General features: G+C 38.7%; 1 protein-coding gene across 7 annotated transcripts in view; it reads right to left on the bottom strand.

The window, feature by feature from the left end:
• INO80D (INO80 complex subunit D) overlaps nucleotides 1–19,722 on the bottom strand; it is a 42,081-nt gene that overhangs the window by 9,558 nt on the left and 12,801 nt on the right. For all 7 annotated transcript variants that reach the window (XM_017838041.1, XM_017838097.1, XM_017838077.1 and 4 more), the window contains 7 exons: nucleotides 16,427–17,175; nucleotides 13,255–13,363; nucleotides 7,042–7,266; nucleotides 4,909–5,018; nucleotides 2,896–3,029; nucleotides 1,224–1,441; nucleotides 675–832 (listed from right to left, as the gene is read on the bottom strand). In XM_017838041.1, the coding sequence (XP_017693530.1) occupies nucleotides 675–832; nucleotides 1,224–1,441; nucleotides 2,896–3,029; nucleotides 4,909–5,018; nucleotides 7,042–7,266; nucleotides 13,255–13,363; nucleotides 16,427–17,175 (1,703 nt within the window). The remainder of the gene's footprint in view (nucleotides 1–674; nucleotides 833–1,223; nucleotides 1,442–2,895; nucleotides 3,030–4,908; nucleotides 5,019–7,041; nucleotides 7,267–13,254; nucleotides 13,364–16,426; nucleotides 17,176–19,722) is intronic.

Here is a 19,722-nt window from a genome sequence, read left to right as displayed (position 1 = left end):
GAAAGATTTTCTTCAATGCTGCAATAACACAAATAGTCCACAACCCCCCTTCTACTTACCAATATTACAGCCTGGACCTAAAATTTACACAGACAGTATAATTTAGGTTAATATCAACTCAAACACAGTCTGATGTCATGTTATATCAGAAAACGACCAAAGAAATCACGTACCCAACTCCAGGCTGTTCTAATTTCTGTGTTATATGTGATAGGTACTGAGCTTTTGAACGCAGAAATTCAGGCACAGTTCTGATGAAGAACTAGTTTCAGAAACGTATTTAAAAATTTTATTCTCACTCTCTTCTCTTTTTATCAAAGGCCAATATTGACTGTGATTCCAGCCCCACTCAATGGCAGAAAGATGCCATTACTGTGAATACTGTTGATTAAACTGTAAGACTGACAGGCAGTAAAAATGTAAAATGAATTATTAAAATACTAAACTAATTAGGATTTTCAAAGTAGTAATTATATGAGCAAGCAGAGAACTATACACAGCCTTCTTAAAGTCTGCTTTACTTCAGAGCTCACAACCAATAGATAAATGCACACTTCCTTCTCTAGAATTTATAACTCTGTAAGAAAGCAAGCAACTCCCCAAAATGCAGTTTAGAAACACTGACTTCTTCAGTTCACTGACTGTGTTCATGCTAGCATAAAATAAAATGGTACCTTCAAAGAAATCAAAATCTTGCAAGTCATCAGGCAGCCGCGGCAGGACATCAGAGAAGTCCTCCTGATTCAATTCCAAGTCATGTGGAATGTCTGTGATTTCGTTGGCGATATCATCAGGCAGCTCATCAGCACTCAGCTCTGGTGTGGAGGGGCTCCTGAACAGAAAGTAACATTAGTCCTTGCTGTTCAGCTCTGGTTCCTCCAAAAGACAACTATGAATGCATATCCATCTAGATGGGGATGATTCCCCATATTTTTTTACCCCATCTTGGAAAAAATGCATTTAGGAAGTTTCTTTAGGAAGCTTAGCCTACTCACTAAGTACATAAGATGTGACATCAGGGTCAAAATATTTTATCCATCAAACCCAATCATTGCTCAAATCCAAAATGACCCACTCTGAAGTTTTTTTTCAACAGTCAATGGAGATGCAATTTCTAGCCCTGCTCCAGATGCTGATCAGCACAGCAAAATCACACCTTTCTCCAGTGCTCACGGACAACATTCAGGCCAACAGTGGGAAACTGGGGCAGGCCTACCACTGACCGTATGTGGGGTATCTCTACTGGCAGTGAGACACTGGCAGGCATGGTGAGGTTCCCTTGGGGCACTGCAGGAGGAATGGGTTTCTGGGGCCGGCGTGGGCCTCGCCTTCTCTTCTTCTTGTGTTTTTTGGTAAGTGCAGGTGGCTTCGTTTTTTTCCTGGGTTTCCTCTGCTGCTGGTGCTGAACTTTACGGGAGCTGTCTCCTCTCAAGAAATTATCCTTTGGGAGCAAAACAATAGCAATGAGAGCATATTGAGAACAAGTGTTACTTTCCTTGCTTTTTTCACCCTGGCCATTCCACAGACATTCACATGTAATGTAAGAGAGACTGCTAACTTACACCCAGGCATGGCTACAAAACTTGATCTGCTTCCTTCCCCATTGATCCCAATGGCAAAAATAACACAGACCAAATTATGAGGTATGCTAAACAGGAGATTTATCACACATGCAGTATCAGTTTAAAAATTGTCATAGCAAAACCTAACTAAACTAGTGTGAAACTGTAACCCTTAGCAGCACTCTTGTAAGTATTAAAGACCAAACACTATTATGAGTTCGTGTTAACGCAGATAGTCTGCAGCAGCTGAAGCCAGGATCTTCAAGTGTCCCCTGCCATAACAGAGGGACAGCATTGAGGAAACAGAATTAATACTGTTGGACTCGGGTAAGGATGTGGGTAAACAACTGTGGCCTCATTGCTTCTGAACAGCAATCGCTGACCCATTAAAAAATAAATCAAACCATCATCACTCTTTAGTTGCCATCATACTGGGAATGGCAGAGGACTGTATTTGCTACAGAAGTAAACCTTGAGACATGAAAGATTGCCTAGAAGAGGGGGAAAATCCCATACAAATCTGCGTAGCACAAATTCTCACATTTTAATCCAAAAAACTTCATAACTTACAACTATTGGAGAGCCTGGACAAAAGCAATAACAAAACCCACACTATAACCCAACAACATAAAAAACCCCCAACAAACAAACAAACAAAGGCAGTTTTACACCTAATTGAAGTGAGACAAGACACCTTGAAGGAGGGACAAGACAGAAGCAGGTTTGTGAATTATCCTTAAGGTTTTTTCTGGAAAATAGAAGGCATAAAAGGAGAGCAGAGGACATCAACTTAATTTCTGCATTCTCTGAACTTGAGGTAGGCCACTGATCCCTGAAGGAGGTTAAAGATAAATCTAATAGTTACTGGAAGGTAAATAAAGTAGCAAAACCATTATCTGCATGCTTGTAATTGCTATCTACATTTCCTCTAGAAAATATTTTGGGCCCCATGTACTGAGACTGCTTAAGCTGCAGACTTAATACCATGCTCACACTCAGATCCAAGGACCAAGACTGAGCCCAAATAAAATGACCAAGGGATCTCACAATGATCTTCCATTTCTCAGTTCAAGAGAGGAATTCAATTTTTTTCCAGTGAAGGATTTTCTCATGCACACTTTATTATATCCTTAAAACTATGGAAAAGATTTTCACAACATACTTTATAATGGGAATGTTTGGCATGTTTTGCCCTCTTAAGAAAAATAATAGGATACAAGCTCTTAAGTTCATCACCTTGCTAATTGTCAAGGAAGAGTGCGTAGGAAGACTGGGGTTAAAACTCCTGATCATCCCAATACATAAATAAATACAGTTTTGGCTTTGTACTTACCATTTTTTTGGCATGTTCTTCGCACAGAGGTGTCTGATGTGTAATGTCAAAAACTGGCACAGAGCACTGTTGACCATCTGCAAACTTGGCTGTGCAACTTGAGAAGAGCTGCTGAGAACGGTTCAATAAGATATCTGTGCATTTCTGCATCAGGAATAACACAAGACAACGATGGAGGAACGCCCTTTGATTTATCAATCTGATAAAGATCAGAGCCTTCCACTCTATCTGTCCATAGATGTTATTTTTAATGAGTACCTTAACTTTGCTATTCAAGTTCAAAGCTAGGTAAGGTTCAAACCCAACTTTTAAGGTGAAAAAACTGCATTCATGCAGACTCTCTAATGATTTTATTATATGCTGAGATAGTTTTATAAAAGCAGGCATTTCACTAATGAGTTCTTAGCGAAAAGAAGCCTTTTCCTGGAGTCTTAATCAATAGATCAATAGTAGTAGTTGGAACAGTGTAGTCAACAGGACTATTTCCTTACAGACTAATGACAATCCATACTGAAACATTAAAGAAAGAGTATTTCTTAATTCAATCTTTTAAGGTACATTCTTGGCATTTATCTTTAGAGCACAGAAAAAGAAGTTTCAAGATCCTTCCTGCTCCTCTGAAAAAAAGATGTGCAATCAGACGGAAAGGTCAAATAAATCTAAACGTAAGCTTGCTGAGATTTCCTTCAGAAAAAACCCTTGCAGGAGTGAAAATGCTTCTAGACTTAGAGCAAATCAAACAGATATCTCATTGTGGTTTTTTCTAACAACATTAGAAGAACTCCTTCCATCTTGAACAGTTGTCAGACTTCAACATCACTACGTATGTTCATAAAATGTTAAAACACAAACACAAAAAAAAGGACAAAGAAAATGAAAAACCTGCTGAACAGTCCAGATAACAGACTTGGACAGATGGGTCAGAACCAAGAGCCTGTTCATTTTAAAAGAAACTCTTTCCACTGAGAAGAAAATGCAGAGAGAAAAAAATGGGCATAAATGCAAAATCACTACCCTTGACTTCTCTGCTTTACACACACCAAGCAAGACCACTTAAACTTAAAAAAAAAAAACCAAAAACATTCGAATCATGAGGCAAATCCCAAAGACAACTGCACACCATGGTGCTCTCTCATACAGAGATTTTGAACTGGTCTGCAGACCACTTTTAAGGGGCCTGCAAAAAGTCAACCAAGAAAAACAAGGCATCAGCAAAACAAAAAGATTGAAAAGGTGCTGCAGTCTGATAGTAACTAGAACAGATCAGCACTAGTCACTTAAAATACCAAAACGAAAAGCTTCAACAAAAGAAGTCACTTCAAAAAAAGCACCAATAATTCTTCAGCTAAAACCAAAAAAGATAAAGTATTACACGTCATAAGTCTGTCTGTTTATAGTCTTCAGAACAAAACCTCACTTCTAATGTGCTCTCTTCTTTCTGTGATCTTTATCCATTGACTCTTAACGTCCTTTTCAAGCTTTGCTTGAAATTCCAAGCACTGGGAATCCTTCCTCATCTAGACTATGAGGTTCTGTGACCTCTATTCTGCTGCTTTGAACAATGCAAAGTATGATTTCCATCTTTCTAGTCAGTGTAAGCCATCTTTTTATACTGTGTATAAAAATCTGTTCCAATAACACTGTCATAGGAAGATAGTCTATTGGAACCTACCAAGAACTGCATGAAAACCAAGAAGCTGAAAGCCACATGGTTTGTACCAAGTCATCGTGAAAGATGATAATTTTGTACAGGTTTCTTGCATCTACCAAACACAGATTACAAAGTAAAATGATGTTACTATAATAGATACCAGTAGCAAACTACGTATCTTCACTGTCTATAGACCCAAATCACCCAGAGAAGTTAAAAGCAAAGTAGTTATGACACACTAACAAATAGGTATTTCTTTGTGAAAACTTATTTGTCAATGCAAAAATCTAACAAACAAACAAAAAAACCCTAAAACAGAACTTCCACGCCTGAATGCAACTCCCAAAGAGTTAAGAGGATACGCTGAAAACAGTGCCTGGTGAATGGAAGGGCCTTGTTAGTGCACTGCTCTCCCTTCGAAGTCCCGCTGCAGGTTGTTGGTTCTGCATCTCTCTGCCTCACTTGGCTTGTACTGAAAAGAAAACATAAAAGAATTTAGAGACAAAGCCCCAGTTTTGGGTGGTTACTTAACACAATTATTGCACTGAACGTGGCACAGTAGGATGGAAAATTATCACACACATGTGTGTGTCATGATCCAGATGGGGTGCAGGCTACTACCAGACTCTACACAGGGACACAGAATAGATGTCAATGACAGGTGAAGGTGTGACTGCAGTAACAGGATTCTCGTTTATTTCACAGGGCCTTAATTGTAATGAGAGGTGCTGTGTGCTGCTACCGTGTAAATATTACAACACCCTGCAACAGAGCCAAGGGCAGCAGTAATTGAGTGTCAACACAGTGACTCTCAAAAGGAGGTCAGTCTTTAGAATACAATGTATTGGGTATGCCTATGTGGGCAGTCAGGTGCACTTCCAAGCCTGTTCATAAATCAAAACATGCCGAGCATCCCCAGAGCTTACATGCAAGCATGTGCTCAGACAAACTTAGACTGAGCTCTGGAGTGGCAGAGCCTGAGCGTGCTCAACATGGATAAAAGCTCTCCTTCATCAACGTGCTACAGCCCAATCCACCAGCAGGTGCCCGGAGCTGGGCACTCCCTCAGCACAGCCTCTATGCTTTGAGCCTGAGCTGCAAGCAGGCGACCAGGCAGCAGTGTGGACGAGCACCGCAAGTGTTACACAGCTCGCCTGGTGTTAGCCTGCACTCGAGGCATGTGTCACCTTCAGTGGAAAGCTGGCGATTCCAGGGCTGGCTTTCACCTCTGTACACGTTGTTTTCTAGGTTGACAAAAAGCTGTCTGTAGCCTGACTGTTTTTCTTCGGCCAGTTCTGTCATCAATTGCACTTTGACTGAGCAAAGTTTTAGTTAGCAGTATTACTCCTGAGAAAAATGTCATAACTGAAAAGACTCTCTGGTTACTTAAATTAACCAGAGCAATGATGACAGGCACACCTGGCTTTGCTGGTCTACCCAAAACAACATAATCTTTTTTTTGCGTAATAGAAGGCAAAAATAATGGGGGAAAAACCAGCAAGAGCTTGTCAGTTCTGGCGAAGTTTTGCTGTAGTTTAAGTTTGGAGAAATTTCCACAACTTTTTAAACTAGTAATGGACTTCTATGTTACATCTCTGAGCAGCTCTTCAGCACCACTCCACCTCCCCAACAATAAACCCTCCAACTGTCATGAACCACAGCCCACTGCCCAGGAACAAATGCATCCCATGAACCATACTCTCAGTAACTTGCTCCAGCCTGCATCTCATATTTTATCCATTACACCCCACAGTAGCACATCCTGTAAAGCCAAACTGCAACAGCAAAAGGATGCTGCTGATACCCCAGACATAACACCAGGGTTCAGACTTAGTCTGTTCCTGCACAAATATGAATTAACCAACTCTCCATATGCTGAGAGCTGGAGGGATGTTGACATTATCTAGAAAGAATTCCCACAGAAGGTAACCTTTGGAGTTGTTAGAAGATATTTATTTTGTTGCCAAGTTTCATTTAATGTTAGATTGAGTTAAATCTAACAAAAAGCATGAGCTTAAATTTGATTTGCTGGGAAGATAATTAAGAGGAGGTTACCTACAGACTTTTCAAAAGAAGCTATCTGAAAAACAAAATCTGAATTGAAGCAGTGAACTACAGACCAGACTGCACACTTTCTAAAGAAATGGCATAGTAAAGTACCAGGTATTTGAAGGAAGCCAAAATACAAAGATTAATTAGTAAGAATAAATTCTAGCAGGCCACTAATTTCTTTTGTGACATTTAAGAAATTGGGCCCAGTTACTGCTGGACAAACAATCCATATTTTAAAACATAAAGCTGGAGAAGGCCCGTCTTCATGGAAGACTCTGTATGCCATGTTTATTTTACTCCACTGACAGGCATTCACGTGTCGTGGTTTTCCGCCTTGTGCATTACTCCCTGTTTCAGAGTTCAGCATTTCAGCTGCTGGATGCTCAGCCCAGCTCCACCCTGTCCCAACCCCAGGTTACTGCAGTCACAAGGGAAGGTCTAACCTGGTACAAGCACATGTAGCTCTTCGGAGTTCTTGTATGAGCTGCCCAGCACGCTCCGGCTCTCTGCTGGCCGCCTGCAGCAAGGCTTTCCGGAGCGTATGCCGGCATTTCTTCTGACGGGATTCTGCCCGCTCCAGGCGGCAGAGGTGCTTGTATTTCTGCTGAAAGTAAGTGCAAAGTCTGGTCACCCTGGAACTCCTGTCATCTGCATTGTCATCATCGGACCTGAAGGAGGGAAAATAAAAACAAATGGGCTTTAAGTTACTCCTTTTTTTCCACGGAAGCTATTTTGTCACTTTAATAGAATTGTTAAGTTGGCATCCATCTTCTAGCCACACAAACATCCAAAGACTGAAATCAGGCAAGGGATGCTTGAGAAATAGTAAGAGCGGGATCCCTTTTAAATTCTAAAGGTACTTGCCCTTCTTAGTATGTCATTATTAGAGATTACATCAATTTATCATCAAATCTGACACATTTAAATGTCTAGAGCCTGCTGTTCAAAAAAATCTATACTGTTAACCTTTATTTACTGTAAATGTCTTGGCAAATGAGACAAACGCTTAAATCAAAGTGCAATTAATGGAGAGGACAAGGGTGGAGAACTGTGTAGTGGAAATTTATTGAGGAAAGGTCATGCTGGAAAAGATGGTCAAATTCTAACAAGTACCAAAACCGCTGACTTTTTCCAATTCCTTTTACTCTGCCAGGTGGTGTATTGCTTTCTAAACCAAATTACAAACTAACACAGCTAACAGCTGATACTGATTTCTCCTTGCTGCAGAGTTAAAGTTGAGTTACTGTAAGTAGTAAAGAAGAAATTCACATTTAACTCCAAAGGTAGTGATGGAAAAATCAGACCAGGGCTAAGCAATGACCAGATGAAGGACAAATCCAATTCTTTGTTTGCTTTAAAAAGCCTTTTCCCATTTATCTTGGCTTTCTGAACACCTAGGCACATATCAACAAGACCATCAAACCATGTCAACACATTCAGTTAAATGAAGTAAAAGTCATGAAACAGAAAATCATCACTGGAATTTGCTAAAACAACAAGGTCCATGAAGTTACTCAGAAGTCCTCCACAACAAGCTCTAGTTTGCAGAATGAGTTTTTTGTTCACGAAGCAACAAAGTGCACGTGTTGAATCTAAGAAAAGTAGGCTTTGTTCAGTTTTAACTTTAAGTTTTTCCTATAGAACAGAGAGACTTTATGCTAACTTTCCTATCTGTAACACAGAGGGCGGGCAGGGGAAAGTAGAGAAATCCAAGCAAATGAAGCAAATCAAAAGCTCACAAGGTTCAGACTGCAGAGCTTGGCAAGACTGAATGAGCTGACCCCCAAACCTGCACACAGCAAAGCAGACCAGAACTAGCTGAAATAGAAGAGATCTGAAATACCAGCCATGATATTTACTAAATACAGTAAGATCCAGAAATGCAGACACAAGACCGGTCCCTGAAAAGCCATATGACAAGGACCTACTTTCCTTTCTGGAAACTCTGACTCTATTTATATGCAGGCCAAATTTAAGAGACTGCAGCCATCTCCACTAGGGCTGTCCACAAAAACTCTGCAGCAGCAAACACTGCCTTGACACAAATGCACGTTTTTATGAAGTTTTATGTAAAGTCAACCATTCCATGTATTTTGTTTGTTAAATCAGATTATTATTATTTTCTAGAAGCATAAATTACAAGTAATTAACCTATGCAATTACATGCTTTGCAGTAAATACAACCTGTTAAAAACATTTAACATATGTAATGTTTAAAATACTTTTACACTGAAAATTAAAAGAAAATACACTTTTAAGATCTCTTAGGAAAGAATGTTTACTGGGAAAAACTACCTGTTTAGAAAAAATTAATTGCGGGCTATTTAATATAGATTTTCCTTCTTCCAATGTATTAATAAAAAATGGGAATAAATGGATGGCATATATATTTATAGATAGGTTTAACATCTGTATATATTTCATTACTGCTCTGGGCCAAGACACTTAAACAAAGTGGCAGATATACTGATTTAATTTTAAATATGGTTAAAAATTAGAAAATACTTTTTCTTTGGGGGAAAAAAAAGTGGAAACAGCATTTTTTAATGTAAATTTCTCTATATTTAAGACTTTTTACTTCCTTCACATTGAAAGAGTCAGAAAAAAGGTCACTGTACACTGAAATATTTTTGAAATGCAGTTTATGAGATCCTTTTTAAAAAGAGGAAGAAGTAGAAAGAAATCATGCCTGCAGTGGGCAAGGGCTTATTTTGAGCCAAACAGTTTCTAAAAACCTATTCAGAATTTTGTTTTCAGGCCAGTAAGATTAACCAAAATGTTTATATGTTCAGAGAAACCTAAAAATACCAAAATAAAACCTATTTTTATTTTTTCAGTAGTCAAGTACTGAAAACGAAAGGTACTTTTATTATTGTCCTTTCATAAACAAGATTACCAACTTCTATTTAGTTTATTGTCTTAAACTGCATATAGAGTTTCTGAAGTTCAACTTAATGCGTGGCATTTAATTTTTAAAAAGATTTCTGAAAGTGCACGCAAGCCATTTGATAGTCCAAAATGGTTCTTCCCTTTCAGATTGTCATGTGTGAACATCAGGGGAACTATTGCTGAGTGTTCATGAAGAAAACAAAGACAGCACAAAGCAGCAGAAAGGAAGAGCAAAAGGGTAGCACGAGCAGTCAGGCACCACCAGGGAACAAGGAGAACATTCTCTCTATTCTGAGATACCCAAACAACTATACTTCAAATCCCTCCTTACAGAGAAGTTTTGAAGAACCTTCCCTTCTTTCTTTGAGTTATTCTAGTTAATGTGAGTTATTAAATCCGACTTTCACAATACAGTGTTGATATTTGCTCCTTTGAGTGGGGTAGTATGAGGAGGGACTCACACTCCTTTTTCAAACTTGCTACTTGAAACGCTTGCTTTATCTGTATTTCAGTGTACAAAGTGAAAAACCACTTTGTTATAAAGTCACTTGTTTTCCAGTACCTTCCAAGCTACCAAACCCAGAAATCAAATAATCTAGGAGAAAGCTTCACTAATCTGCAGCAGGGAACAGCCCATGCTTTCTCTCCAAACTGCTGCTCCCATAAGGGATTCCTCCCACCTCAGCAGCCTTCTCTGCCAGCCACCCGGCCTGCACTGTGCCCACTACGAACTCCTGTGCTACTATTTGAACTCAAACATTTGTGCCTGCCTCAAAGCACTGCATCCCAGAATCCTGGGAGCACAGGAACACGGTTTTTCAAAATTAAAGCACAGAATAATAAAAGCAAACATTTGGCCTGCATTTCCACAGGTGATTGCAACAATATGAATTTTACAGATTAAAAGGCCAGAAGGCAAGTGAACCAAAAAAATATATTAGTGTTGTCGTGGTTTAACCCCATCCAGCAGCTAAGTACCAGGCAGCTGCGTCCTCACTCTCCCTGCTCCCACCAGTGGGATGGGGAGGGGAATCAGAAAAGAAAACATCTTGTGGGTTGAACTAAGAACAGTTTAATAATGGAAAAAAAAGTAAAATATACTGCTACTATTTACTGTAATGGGAGGGAAAAAAAATAAAACCCAAGAAAAACAAGTGATGTCCTATACTACTGCTCATCACCCACTGAACGATGCTCAGCCCACCCCTGAGCAGTGCTCAGTTCCTCCCCAACAACTCCCCCCAGTTTATATACTGATCACGAGGTATGGAGTATCCCTCTGGGCAGTTCAGGTCAGCTGTACCAGCTGTGCTCCCTCACTGCACCTCTGCACTCCCTCTGGTGCACCTCCTCTCTGGCAGATCATGGCAAACCAAAGTGTCCTTGACTTAGGGTAAGCACTACTTAGCAACAATCAATCCATCAGGGTGTTATCAACATTATTCTCATCCTAAACCCAAAACACAGCACTGTATCAGCTAGTAAGACAAATCAAGCACTATCCCAGCTAACACCAGACACTGTTAATACATTAACTTTAAACGAATCTGGTGAATTTCTGAGAGTTTAAGAGCAGCTGGAGTGTCACACAAGAAGTTCAACTGAAAGTTAGAGCATTCCCCCCACAATCACATAAGCAGAAATGCTGAGAACCAGCTGTCCAGGAAAGCAGAAATTAACTGTTCACTTCCTTTCAACAGTCTATTCTGAGAAGCATCCCTTCCACTGTCTTCCAGGAAGTTGAATGGAAAAGGACAGAATGAAGTTAGCTGATGGGACCACAAGCTCAGACACAAATGAACAGAGAAAAAATAGCCTTCATTTTACTGTAAAAACCAGCAATTAAATCCCGTAACATAAAAGATGTGATTTCAGAAAGTAAAAGTTTTAAGAAACAATCTCCATTGGTTTTCTGGTAAAATAAGTCTCCAAAATTCAGAGCTGTAACAAGTCACTGGCTGACTAAGTTAGGAGCCACGAGTCTGCACTGCCAGATTAGCAAGACAGAGTTATTTTGACAAATCAAATCTCCCCAGACATAGTTTGAACTAATTCATCACCTTCAGCAGCAGACAGATCACATTGCAGAAGTGTCAAATTAAAACATTTCAGGTAATAAAAACCTCTACAGAAGCTTGCAGAATAGGATTTAAAGTTTTAGAAGGCTTACATCAAGCGAATATTTATCCATAATCAAAATTAGTAAGGTTGTTGAATGGCTAACACTGGGCAGGCTGATGGAAGTACAAAAGCAGTCAATAGCATACAAAATTTTATCCATCATGATTAGTTAAGACAGCATTTAACTGAGGTGCACAAAATGCTAGAACGGAACAGAAAATGTCAAGACAAGGTACTATTTTTCTCTCAGTATGTGAAAAGAGTAGGAAGAATCCAAAGGAAGTTAAGACAAATAGAAGACAAAACACACAGAGATGACCTTTATAAGTTGACAAAAAAATAGGGATATATGGAAGAATAAAATCAAATGTCAGAGAGAGAATAGTGTAAGGGAAGTTATTTAATAGATATATCTGCTGTGAAAAAATATGTATGATTTAAAATTCTGAAGTCTGTTCATGTTTTCCCAAAAGAGTTTATTTAAAAGCTGTCTTTTAAGCTAAAACTGTTTGTGAAAGCTCATTCTCTGACTGCGGATGCCCTAAAAAACGATGGCCATTCATAACAAAAAAAACCCCCTTTATTTTATAAAAGAAAAGCCCACACACTGTTTATTAGCTTTGATTCACTGAAGACTCTTAGTATTTAGCATCCTGGGGTGTGTCCTGATGACAGATATAGCTTTATTGTTCACTTTGAGGATAATCTTTAGAGAAGGCAAGAAGTTTTAGTAAGTTTCAGAATTTCCATGTAATAACAAAATAAAGTTTCATTAACACGATTATTCTAAGTGTTATATTTAAAAATTAAACGAATGGGGGAAAGTTATAATACCAATAGGCCAGTTGCATAGTAAATGAGAATCACGTTATAGAAATTATACTCAAATTCTATTGAGACTCCAATTTCTTTGTTAAAAACATTCTTTGTTACAATACTATGCTCAGGATGCTTTGTTTTAACTTTGCACTTTAAAATTTACATTAATAGACATATATTATCATATCCTGCTGTAAGTTCAGATTCATGGCTTAGCAGTACATAGAGAACATCATAAGCCTTTCTGCACCAGCAGCTAATACCTGCTCTGCTTATCCCTTTGATCACATCACTTCCTTTCAATGCTCACAAGTATTGACAGAGGGTTATTCAACACTTAATTAAGAAAAGAAATACCATGGCCTTTAAAAAAACACATTAAAACAACAGCCTGCACAAATACTATAAGGATTAATGAGTGAAATGTAGCAAGTTTACTAACAAAGTTATTCACAAACAGTAGGAAAGACAAGAAACCATACCAACTCCATTTGGTTATAATTCAGGACCTCCACTCAGCAAGGCACACGAGTTAATTAATAAATCCCACTAAACTCAATTAAATTTAGACAAACAAGCTTAAATCCTTTCCTGATGCATCCTTCTGATAGCAGACTGCACAAAGGTCTCTAAGTTAGCTGAAAACTGGGACAGAAGGCAACAAGCTGTTTCATAGCTCTTAGAGACAAATGAGTTCAAACAATCCTTTGTTTCAGCAAAGCACTTGAACAAGTGCTTAGGTTCCACTGACTCCACTTGAAGTGAAACTCACATTTACATGATTTATTCCATCAAGGTCAGCATGAATACTAAAGAATGATACTCACTCAGGTCTCTCATAGCCGAGGCTTTCTCGGATAGACCATGCAACCTGGTAAGGGGAGGTTTGCTCTGAATCCTCCAACTCTTCTCCACTGTCTTCAGACCAATCCAGCCCTAAGGGAATTGAAAACATGAAAGCTGGATGAAAAGAGTATCCACCTTATATAAGCCTCTGGGCAACCTGTGGCAAAGAGGTGAATGTGTAGTATAGTTACAAGCATAATTATGTTTGATTAAATTATATAATATTCTCACACAGGAAAAGTTACAGTAGCGGCTCCATTGCAACGTGAAAATACCATGCACTGATTTTTGTCATAAGCAAGGGTTGTTTTTTTTTAAATCCTTACTGGCTTCTTTATCCATAAACAGTGGAAGAAAAATCACCAGCTTTCTTACCCACAGAAAAATATTACAGTTTTCATAACCAAGCACATGGGAACTTTAGAGACAAGGTAAGGGAGAAGTCCCTGTCACAAAGAACTGACTACCTGGTAAATTTTAATACTGTATGATCTAAATAGGCCAATTTCATTTCTGTTTATATTCTGACCCCTTCACTGTGCCCTAACACAGAGAAGAATATGAAAATCACAAGACACAGCATCACGGACAGAGATAGATACACAGCTACACGGCGTGTTCCTCTGCTCAGTTCCTGTCACTGCTGGCCAAATGCATGAAGAGAGAGCTAAAGGGAGAGACACGAACACTCCTGCACTTTTACCAAGCAGCACGTTTTCATTTAATGATGATGCAGTATTGTGTGCACCAGCAGCCTCAGTTAGTCAATCCACACACAACTGTTGAGCATGACAACCAGAAAGAGGCCAGTAAGTTCTCAGGTGAAACATTCTGTCTAGAACTTCATCTTTCACAGCTTTTCCTACCCTCTCTCCCACATCCAGTGAAATTCTTGCCACTTTCTTGCAGCCAGCATTTTTTCTTTTTCTCTTTCTTCTCTGCTCCTTGAAAATGGAGCAGCAGTTGGGATAAGAGTTAGGGAGCATTTTATTTTTGTTAAAAATAAACTAAACAACTATATCTGAGATGATCCTGAAGTCAGATGCTTTGAATTTGGGAAACGCATCAGTACTTGGTCACCTACTTTCACAGTTAGAGACAGGCACAGCTATGCTTGGAATGCAATCGTTAGGAGCATCTTCATCATATAGAAGCAACACTTTAACATGAACCACAAACATCAGAAACCAAATTTTTCAGGAACTTCAGTGTCCTTTTATTTTTTAAGACATGCATTTGAACAAAATTAAGATATATTAAGAAATTTAATGAGATGTCAGAATTATACTTTCAAGGTAAGTGGTTCTTTTTCCTCATGCCCCTTTCATAAAGGAATGGAAAAAACAATCATCATTTGATAAAGATGTCCCCAACTGACAACCATGTAACAAATTGTTTATCCAAAGTTTAAAAACAAAATCAGAAGTTGTGTTGTTTTGCTTCTAATGGGCACTGCAGAAATGAAGGAATAAAATCTAATCCAGATTCACTATACTGACACTGAAGACTGCAGTTACATTAATATCCAATTACACAGCTCTGATGTAGGTACACATAAAACTGGCTTAATCTTTTAAAGATTCTGTGCAGTCATCTCTACTGCTACTCTATCATAAAAAAGAAATCCTGAAGTTCCCTGAACTGGCATAACTAGTCTTTAATATTAAGACATATAATGAATAAAACCCAAATATATTTTCCACTCTCATGTAACTTATATGTGAATTCTTTTACTTTGCCAAATATAAACTGTTCTAAATGCATACACATACAGTTATGCATCTGCATAACTGTACATGTATAGGTCTAACTGGTTTTTTTACTATGCCTCTTTTTTAGTAAAATGTATTCTCTTCACCACTTGAGAATGTAAAACATTAAATACAGAAAAGATCTTTCTACAGTCTTTCAAACACAGGTCACTTTCGAAGCTATTGGGGTCTGTAACACTCAGAAAAGCCTCTGGAGCTGCCATTCCTCTAAAGACCTGCATTATATATAGGACCATCAAAGCTGTTTTCTGAAGAACAACATCCTTTGGAGACATGCTATGGGTATGCTAATTATCTTCTGAACAAATAGTCAAGCTATCCCATGAGTGCCAAAGGGCAGATCTTAACAGCAAATTAAGGAAAGGTTAATTGAAATAGCAAAAATTACAGATGTTTCCAATTAAATAAGACACTATATGAAGAATGTCTAGATTTATTTGAAGTCTTTTTTTAAAAAAACATCATAAATAGTGTTCCTGCTCTAATATCACACACTGACTCACATTTCCATTTCCCTTTTAGTATTTTAATTGTTAGAAAAGTACAATCTAAAACTAAGCCAAAAAGTAACTTTGGTGGGTGAGGAAGACAAAAAGGGCAGATCGGTGTGCCTGGGTCTGTATTCACCATCAGACAAATAAATCACAAGGTCAGTTGCCTTTTCAAAGCCTCAAAGAGCACTACTACCATACCAGCAAGTTGGTTGTATTTGCTTACACTTTCACAAGCAGCTATTGAATTATGGTTTCTAGATAATAAGTAAGAGTAAGACTATCCCTGCACTGATATGTGGACAAGACTCCACCCTCCAATTACCTTCTGCAACAGTGATGCTCTCCTGCAGTGGTCTTTTTTTTGTTCATCCACTTTCTATAAACTAATAGGCCCAGTCAAGAAAAACTCTCTTGTGCTATAATTTTCCAATCAAGTCAGCTGGAAATTTGGATTGCAGAGAACGACAGGCCAAATCTCCAAACTTCTACTTGCATTCATTTTGTAATGTGCACATGTCACACATCTAATATTTAATCTAACTTTGTCCACTCATGTAGGTACAGCTAGTGTCACCTTTACTACTTGAGTTTCAAACCTTCTATATGATGTCTCTGTCATCCAAACAATGTTTTCTACACCTCAGTTTCACTTTTCAAATGGCTAACAGAACATTAAGAATAAAAACCAACCAAAATGCCATAAACCATATATGATGGATGCAGGCATTCCCTTCATAGAGAACAGAGCTAAAGAAAACACCAAGATTACCTAGCTCAAGGTCATTTTGTGAGGACCGCACACGAATGCAGGACAGGGCTAGAAGACCTTCCCCTTTTTTGGTATTAGGTTAAAAAATAAGGCTGCGGTGCCTCTATTATCTGCTCACCTAAATGAGGAAACAGATCAGTGTCCAGCTGCTGTTTTCGAGTGCACAGTTTCACCAGTCTCTGTAGCCGGCTCATGCAGGACGAGTGCGGAGAGAAGGCTGTGGCTTTCATGAGGACCCGATCAGTCCTTGGTGGGTCCGTGACAGGAGCCCTGGCGGGTGGCAGGAGAGGCAGAGGTCTCTTGTTAGACAACTGCCGGGCTTGTGCTATAGTGTGTGTGGTGGGTGCCACTCCCTGCATTGGTAGGCTGGTGTTCAGAGGTTGAGGTGACTTGCAGACGATGCCCTGCGGTAGCCCTGTCGGCTTTAACGAAGCTGATGAAGGTGGCAGATGGGAGTGCTGCTGCTGCAGAGGCTGCTGCTGCAAAGGTGCAGGAATGGGGCTAAAGTGCTCTTGGCGAACTTTTAAAATCTCTGTCTCTCTCTGGCGCTGCCGGTTTTGAGCCAACTTGCTCTGCAACTTTTTCCTCACTGTTGCCCCTTTCTTTAGGTCATCATCCTCCTCATTGAAAGCAAAGGGGTCTTCTAATTCTGCCTCCAGGTAGTGGAGAGGAAGCCTTGCCCCTGGAGGGGAGAGGGACATCCCATCCAGTCCATTGGGCATCTTCAAGGCCAGGGTGGGCACTGTCAGACTGAAGGCCATAGCATCCATCTGATGCCTGACCTTCACCTCCTCTATGGGATCATTCTTTTTCTTCCTCTCCTTTTTCGGTATAAAGCCAAGTACCTGCAGGTGGCTGTTGCAGTACCTTTGAAAAATAAAAGCAGTCGATTATTAACTAAACTCCTATAAGTAAAATATGAAGAAAAGGCATCACTTAAAGGAAACCCAAACACACCTCTCAAGCAAATATAAATCGAAACACAAGAGGTTTTATAAGAAGTGTACACAACTGCTTATAATAAAACAGGTAACTGTGGTGCTCCCAACATGTAACAGAAAACAAAAGGTTATACAAGGGACAATCTCTAATCTTAAAATATAAAAGTCTTCATTCATTAGTCATAGGAGATTCACACACAATCATTCAAAATCTTAACTCTCTAATAGGGTGAATACTCACAAAACAAAGTGAACAAAACAAGTGGACTGTCTGATACATAAAACATTAAGAACTTAAGCCATTAACCGATCATTTCAAAAGCTCCCAAGAAATATTACATTGAAGACTACTTCCTTTCATTTGCCTGTTTGTTCAGTGGAAATAGTTAACATTTTCATTAATGCACACATTATTATTATGAATTCCACTGTAGTAGGGAGAGCAGTTTCTTATAAGGACAATCTCACTAGATATCTGCTGCAAAGGGTCATTATTTGCAAATAAAAATCTAGTTATAAAAACAAATTCTCTCCTGCTAGAAAATATTTACACAATGCCAAGAATATGTATACATACAATCCACAAACATAGATTTTAAGTTCTAATATGAAAGACTTTTGAAGCCATGTTATTAAAAAAAGTTTTTGAGAATTTGTCATGGAAGTTTTTTAAAAAAAATCACTATTTATGTCCACAGGTAACATAATAAAAAGTAAAAAATTAACCTTTATCTGATTAAAACAAGCAGGTGATAGAAATGTAAGAATCATGATCTGATTCTTTTCCTGTTTCCCACAGGCAGGCACTCCTGCCTCTGTAGAATGCTACCAGCCATCAGAATTCTGCCCTTGCAGAATCCCATCTATAACCTGCAGCTTATAGATGAAAACAAAGATATAAGGAAAAAGTGATGTCTACATCCAAGTATTTATGAATAAGGAAATAGCCATGAAGGTATTCTTTAAAATCTGATCAATACAAACCTGAGAAAAGTAAGTTTTGTGGAACAAATAGGTTAAAAATTTATTCCTGGTCTTTATGGAGAAAAAAAAAAAAGCCCAAACCAAACATCACAAAAGGTTTAACACTTCAGCTTAGTGACTTTCAAACTGTTGGCCCATCTCTAAAGAAGCAATGTGTGAGAAGCTTCTGAAGAGTCCTTAAAAGGTAAAAAAGAGAAATCAAATTCATATACGCTCTTTAATGATCTCCATATATACAGCCTCTTGAGGGTTCCACACTCATAAGGGTTCACAAATCAGAAAAGTTTGAAAAGTACTGCTACTTATTACAGTCTAAATAATTTCTTGATTATATTATGTTGTAAGTAATAAATAAAGCTAGATGAGGCAAACTGAAAGCCAGCAATTTGTGGAGTCCTTATTAGAACACACTAGAATACTGTAAATTCATACTGAGAGACACATTTCTAAAAATAAAATTATATAATGAGGGCTCAATAAAGCTTCCCTTAAAGTCAACAAGCACTGTTTCCATGTTTAAAATTATGCACTTTTAAAATATTTTGTTTGAACAAGACTGGTATCAGTTACAACAGCACTTTTAGTATGACAGGAGAAAAAAACAATAGACAAAACAAACACCAGGGAATTCTTTTCCCTCTTATGCCAATAAAAAGTGTTTTGCTCAATGTGAATGCTTCTCTTATATTGTTCAAAACTTAAATATTGTCATCTTGTGCTTTTGCTGATATGAAACTGGATAGTCTGTTTTCATTGTACAAACAAGAAAAAATAGAAAAGGTGAATAAAGCTATGAAAAGGTAATAAGCTTGCTAACATTCTCTGAGTTTTAGGCTATTCAGGCTTTGGCTTGTTCATTTAACTCTAATACAATAATTTTTATATGGCAGAGAATAAAGCTTTGGCTCTTAAACTGACCATACTGCACCACTGAGAGCCAACTGGACACAAACCCATAGATGTCAGGCTACAACATACAGATCACATGCACTTGCAGACTCCAGTATACAACGACTTGGCTCTGTGCTTTAAGGCTCTATCAACTGTCTTCCAGCATAACTGACACAGTAACATCTTGGACTAACAGGAGCAGGAAGAAGCCAGGAAGGGCACTTCAATTTCCTCTGGGTAAAGAAGACTACACACAAGCAGTTTTGGCTAGGCTAGACATAGTAGATTAGCACCAACTCAACCTTGACCTTGTCAGGCTCTAGCTGGTCCCACACAGAGCCAGGGGGGCAAGCACACCCAGTTCCCCATCCTTCAGTTTCCAGGATGGCTTTTTAGTTGGCCCTGGACCCAACTGGCTCTGATTTTATCCAGTACTGCAGAGTCTGCATTAATAGTTCATGCTCCATGGAAGTCAGATTACTGGGAAGACTAGCACAGCACCTGCAAGTAGCACAACGCTTTTCACATAGCTCTGAGCATGAAACCCATTAGAGTCAAGCTGGGCCTATAACAGCCAATTCTGATATGCCTGTCTTAG

This window comes from Lepidothrix coronata, unplaced genomic scaffold (assembly GCF_001604755.1).
Source record: "Lepidothrix coronata isolate B3197 unplaced genomic scaffold, Lepidothrix_coronata-1.0 Scaffold7, whole genome shotgun sequence".
NCBI lineage: Eukaryota > Metazoa > Chordata > Aves > Passeriformes > Pipridae > Lepidothrix > Lepidothrix coronata.
The sequence above is the reverse complement of the archived record's forward strand: the minus strand, read 5'-3'. Positions and strand labels throughout refer to the sequence as shown.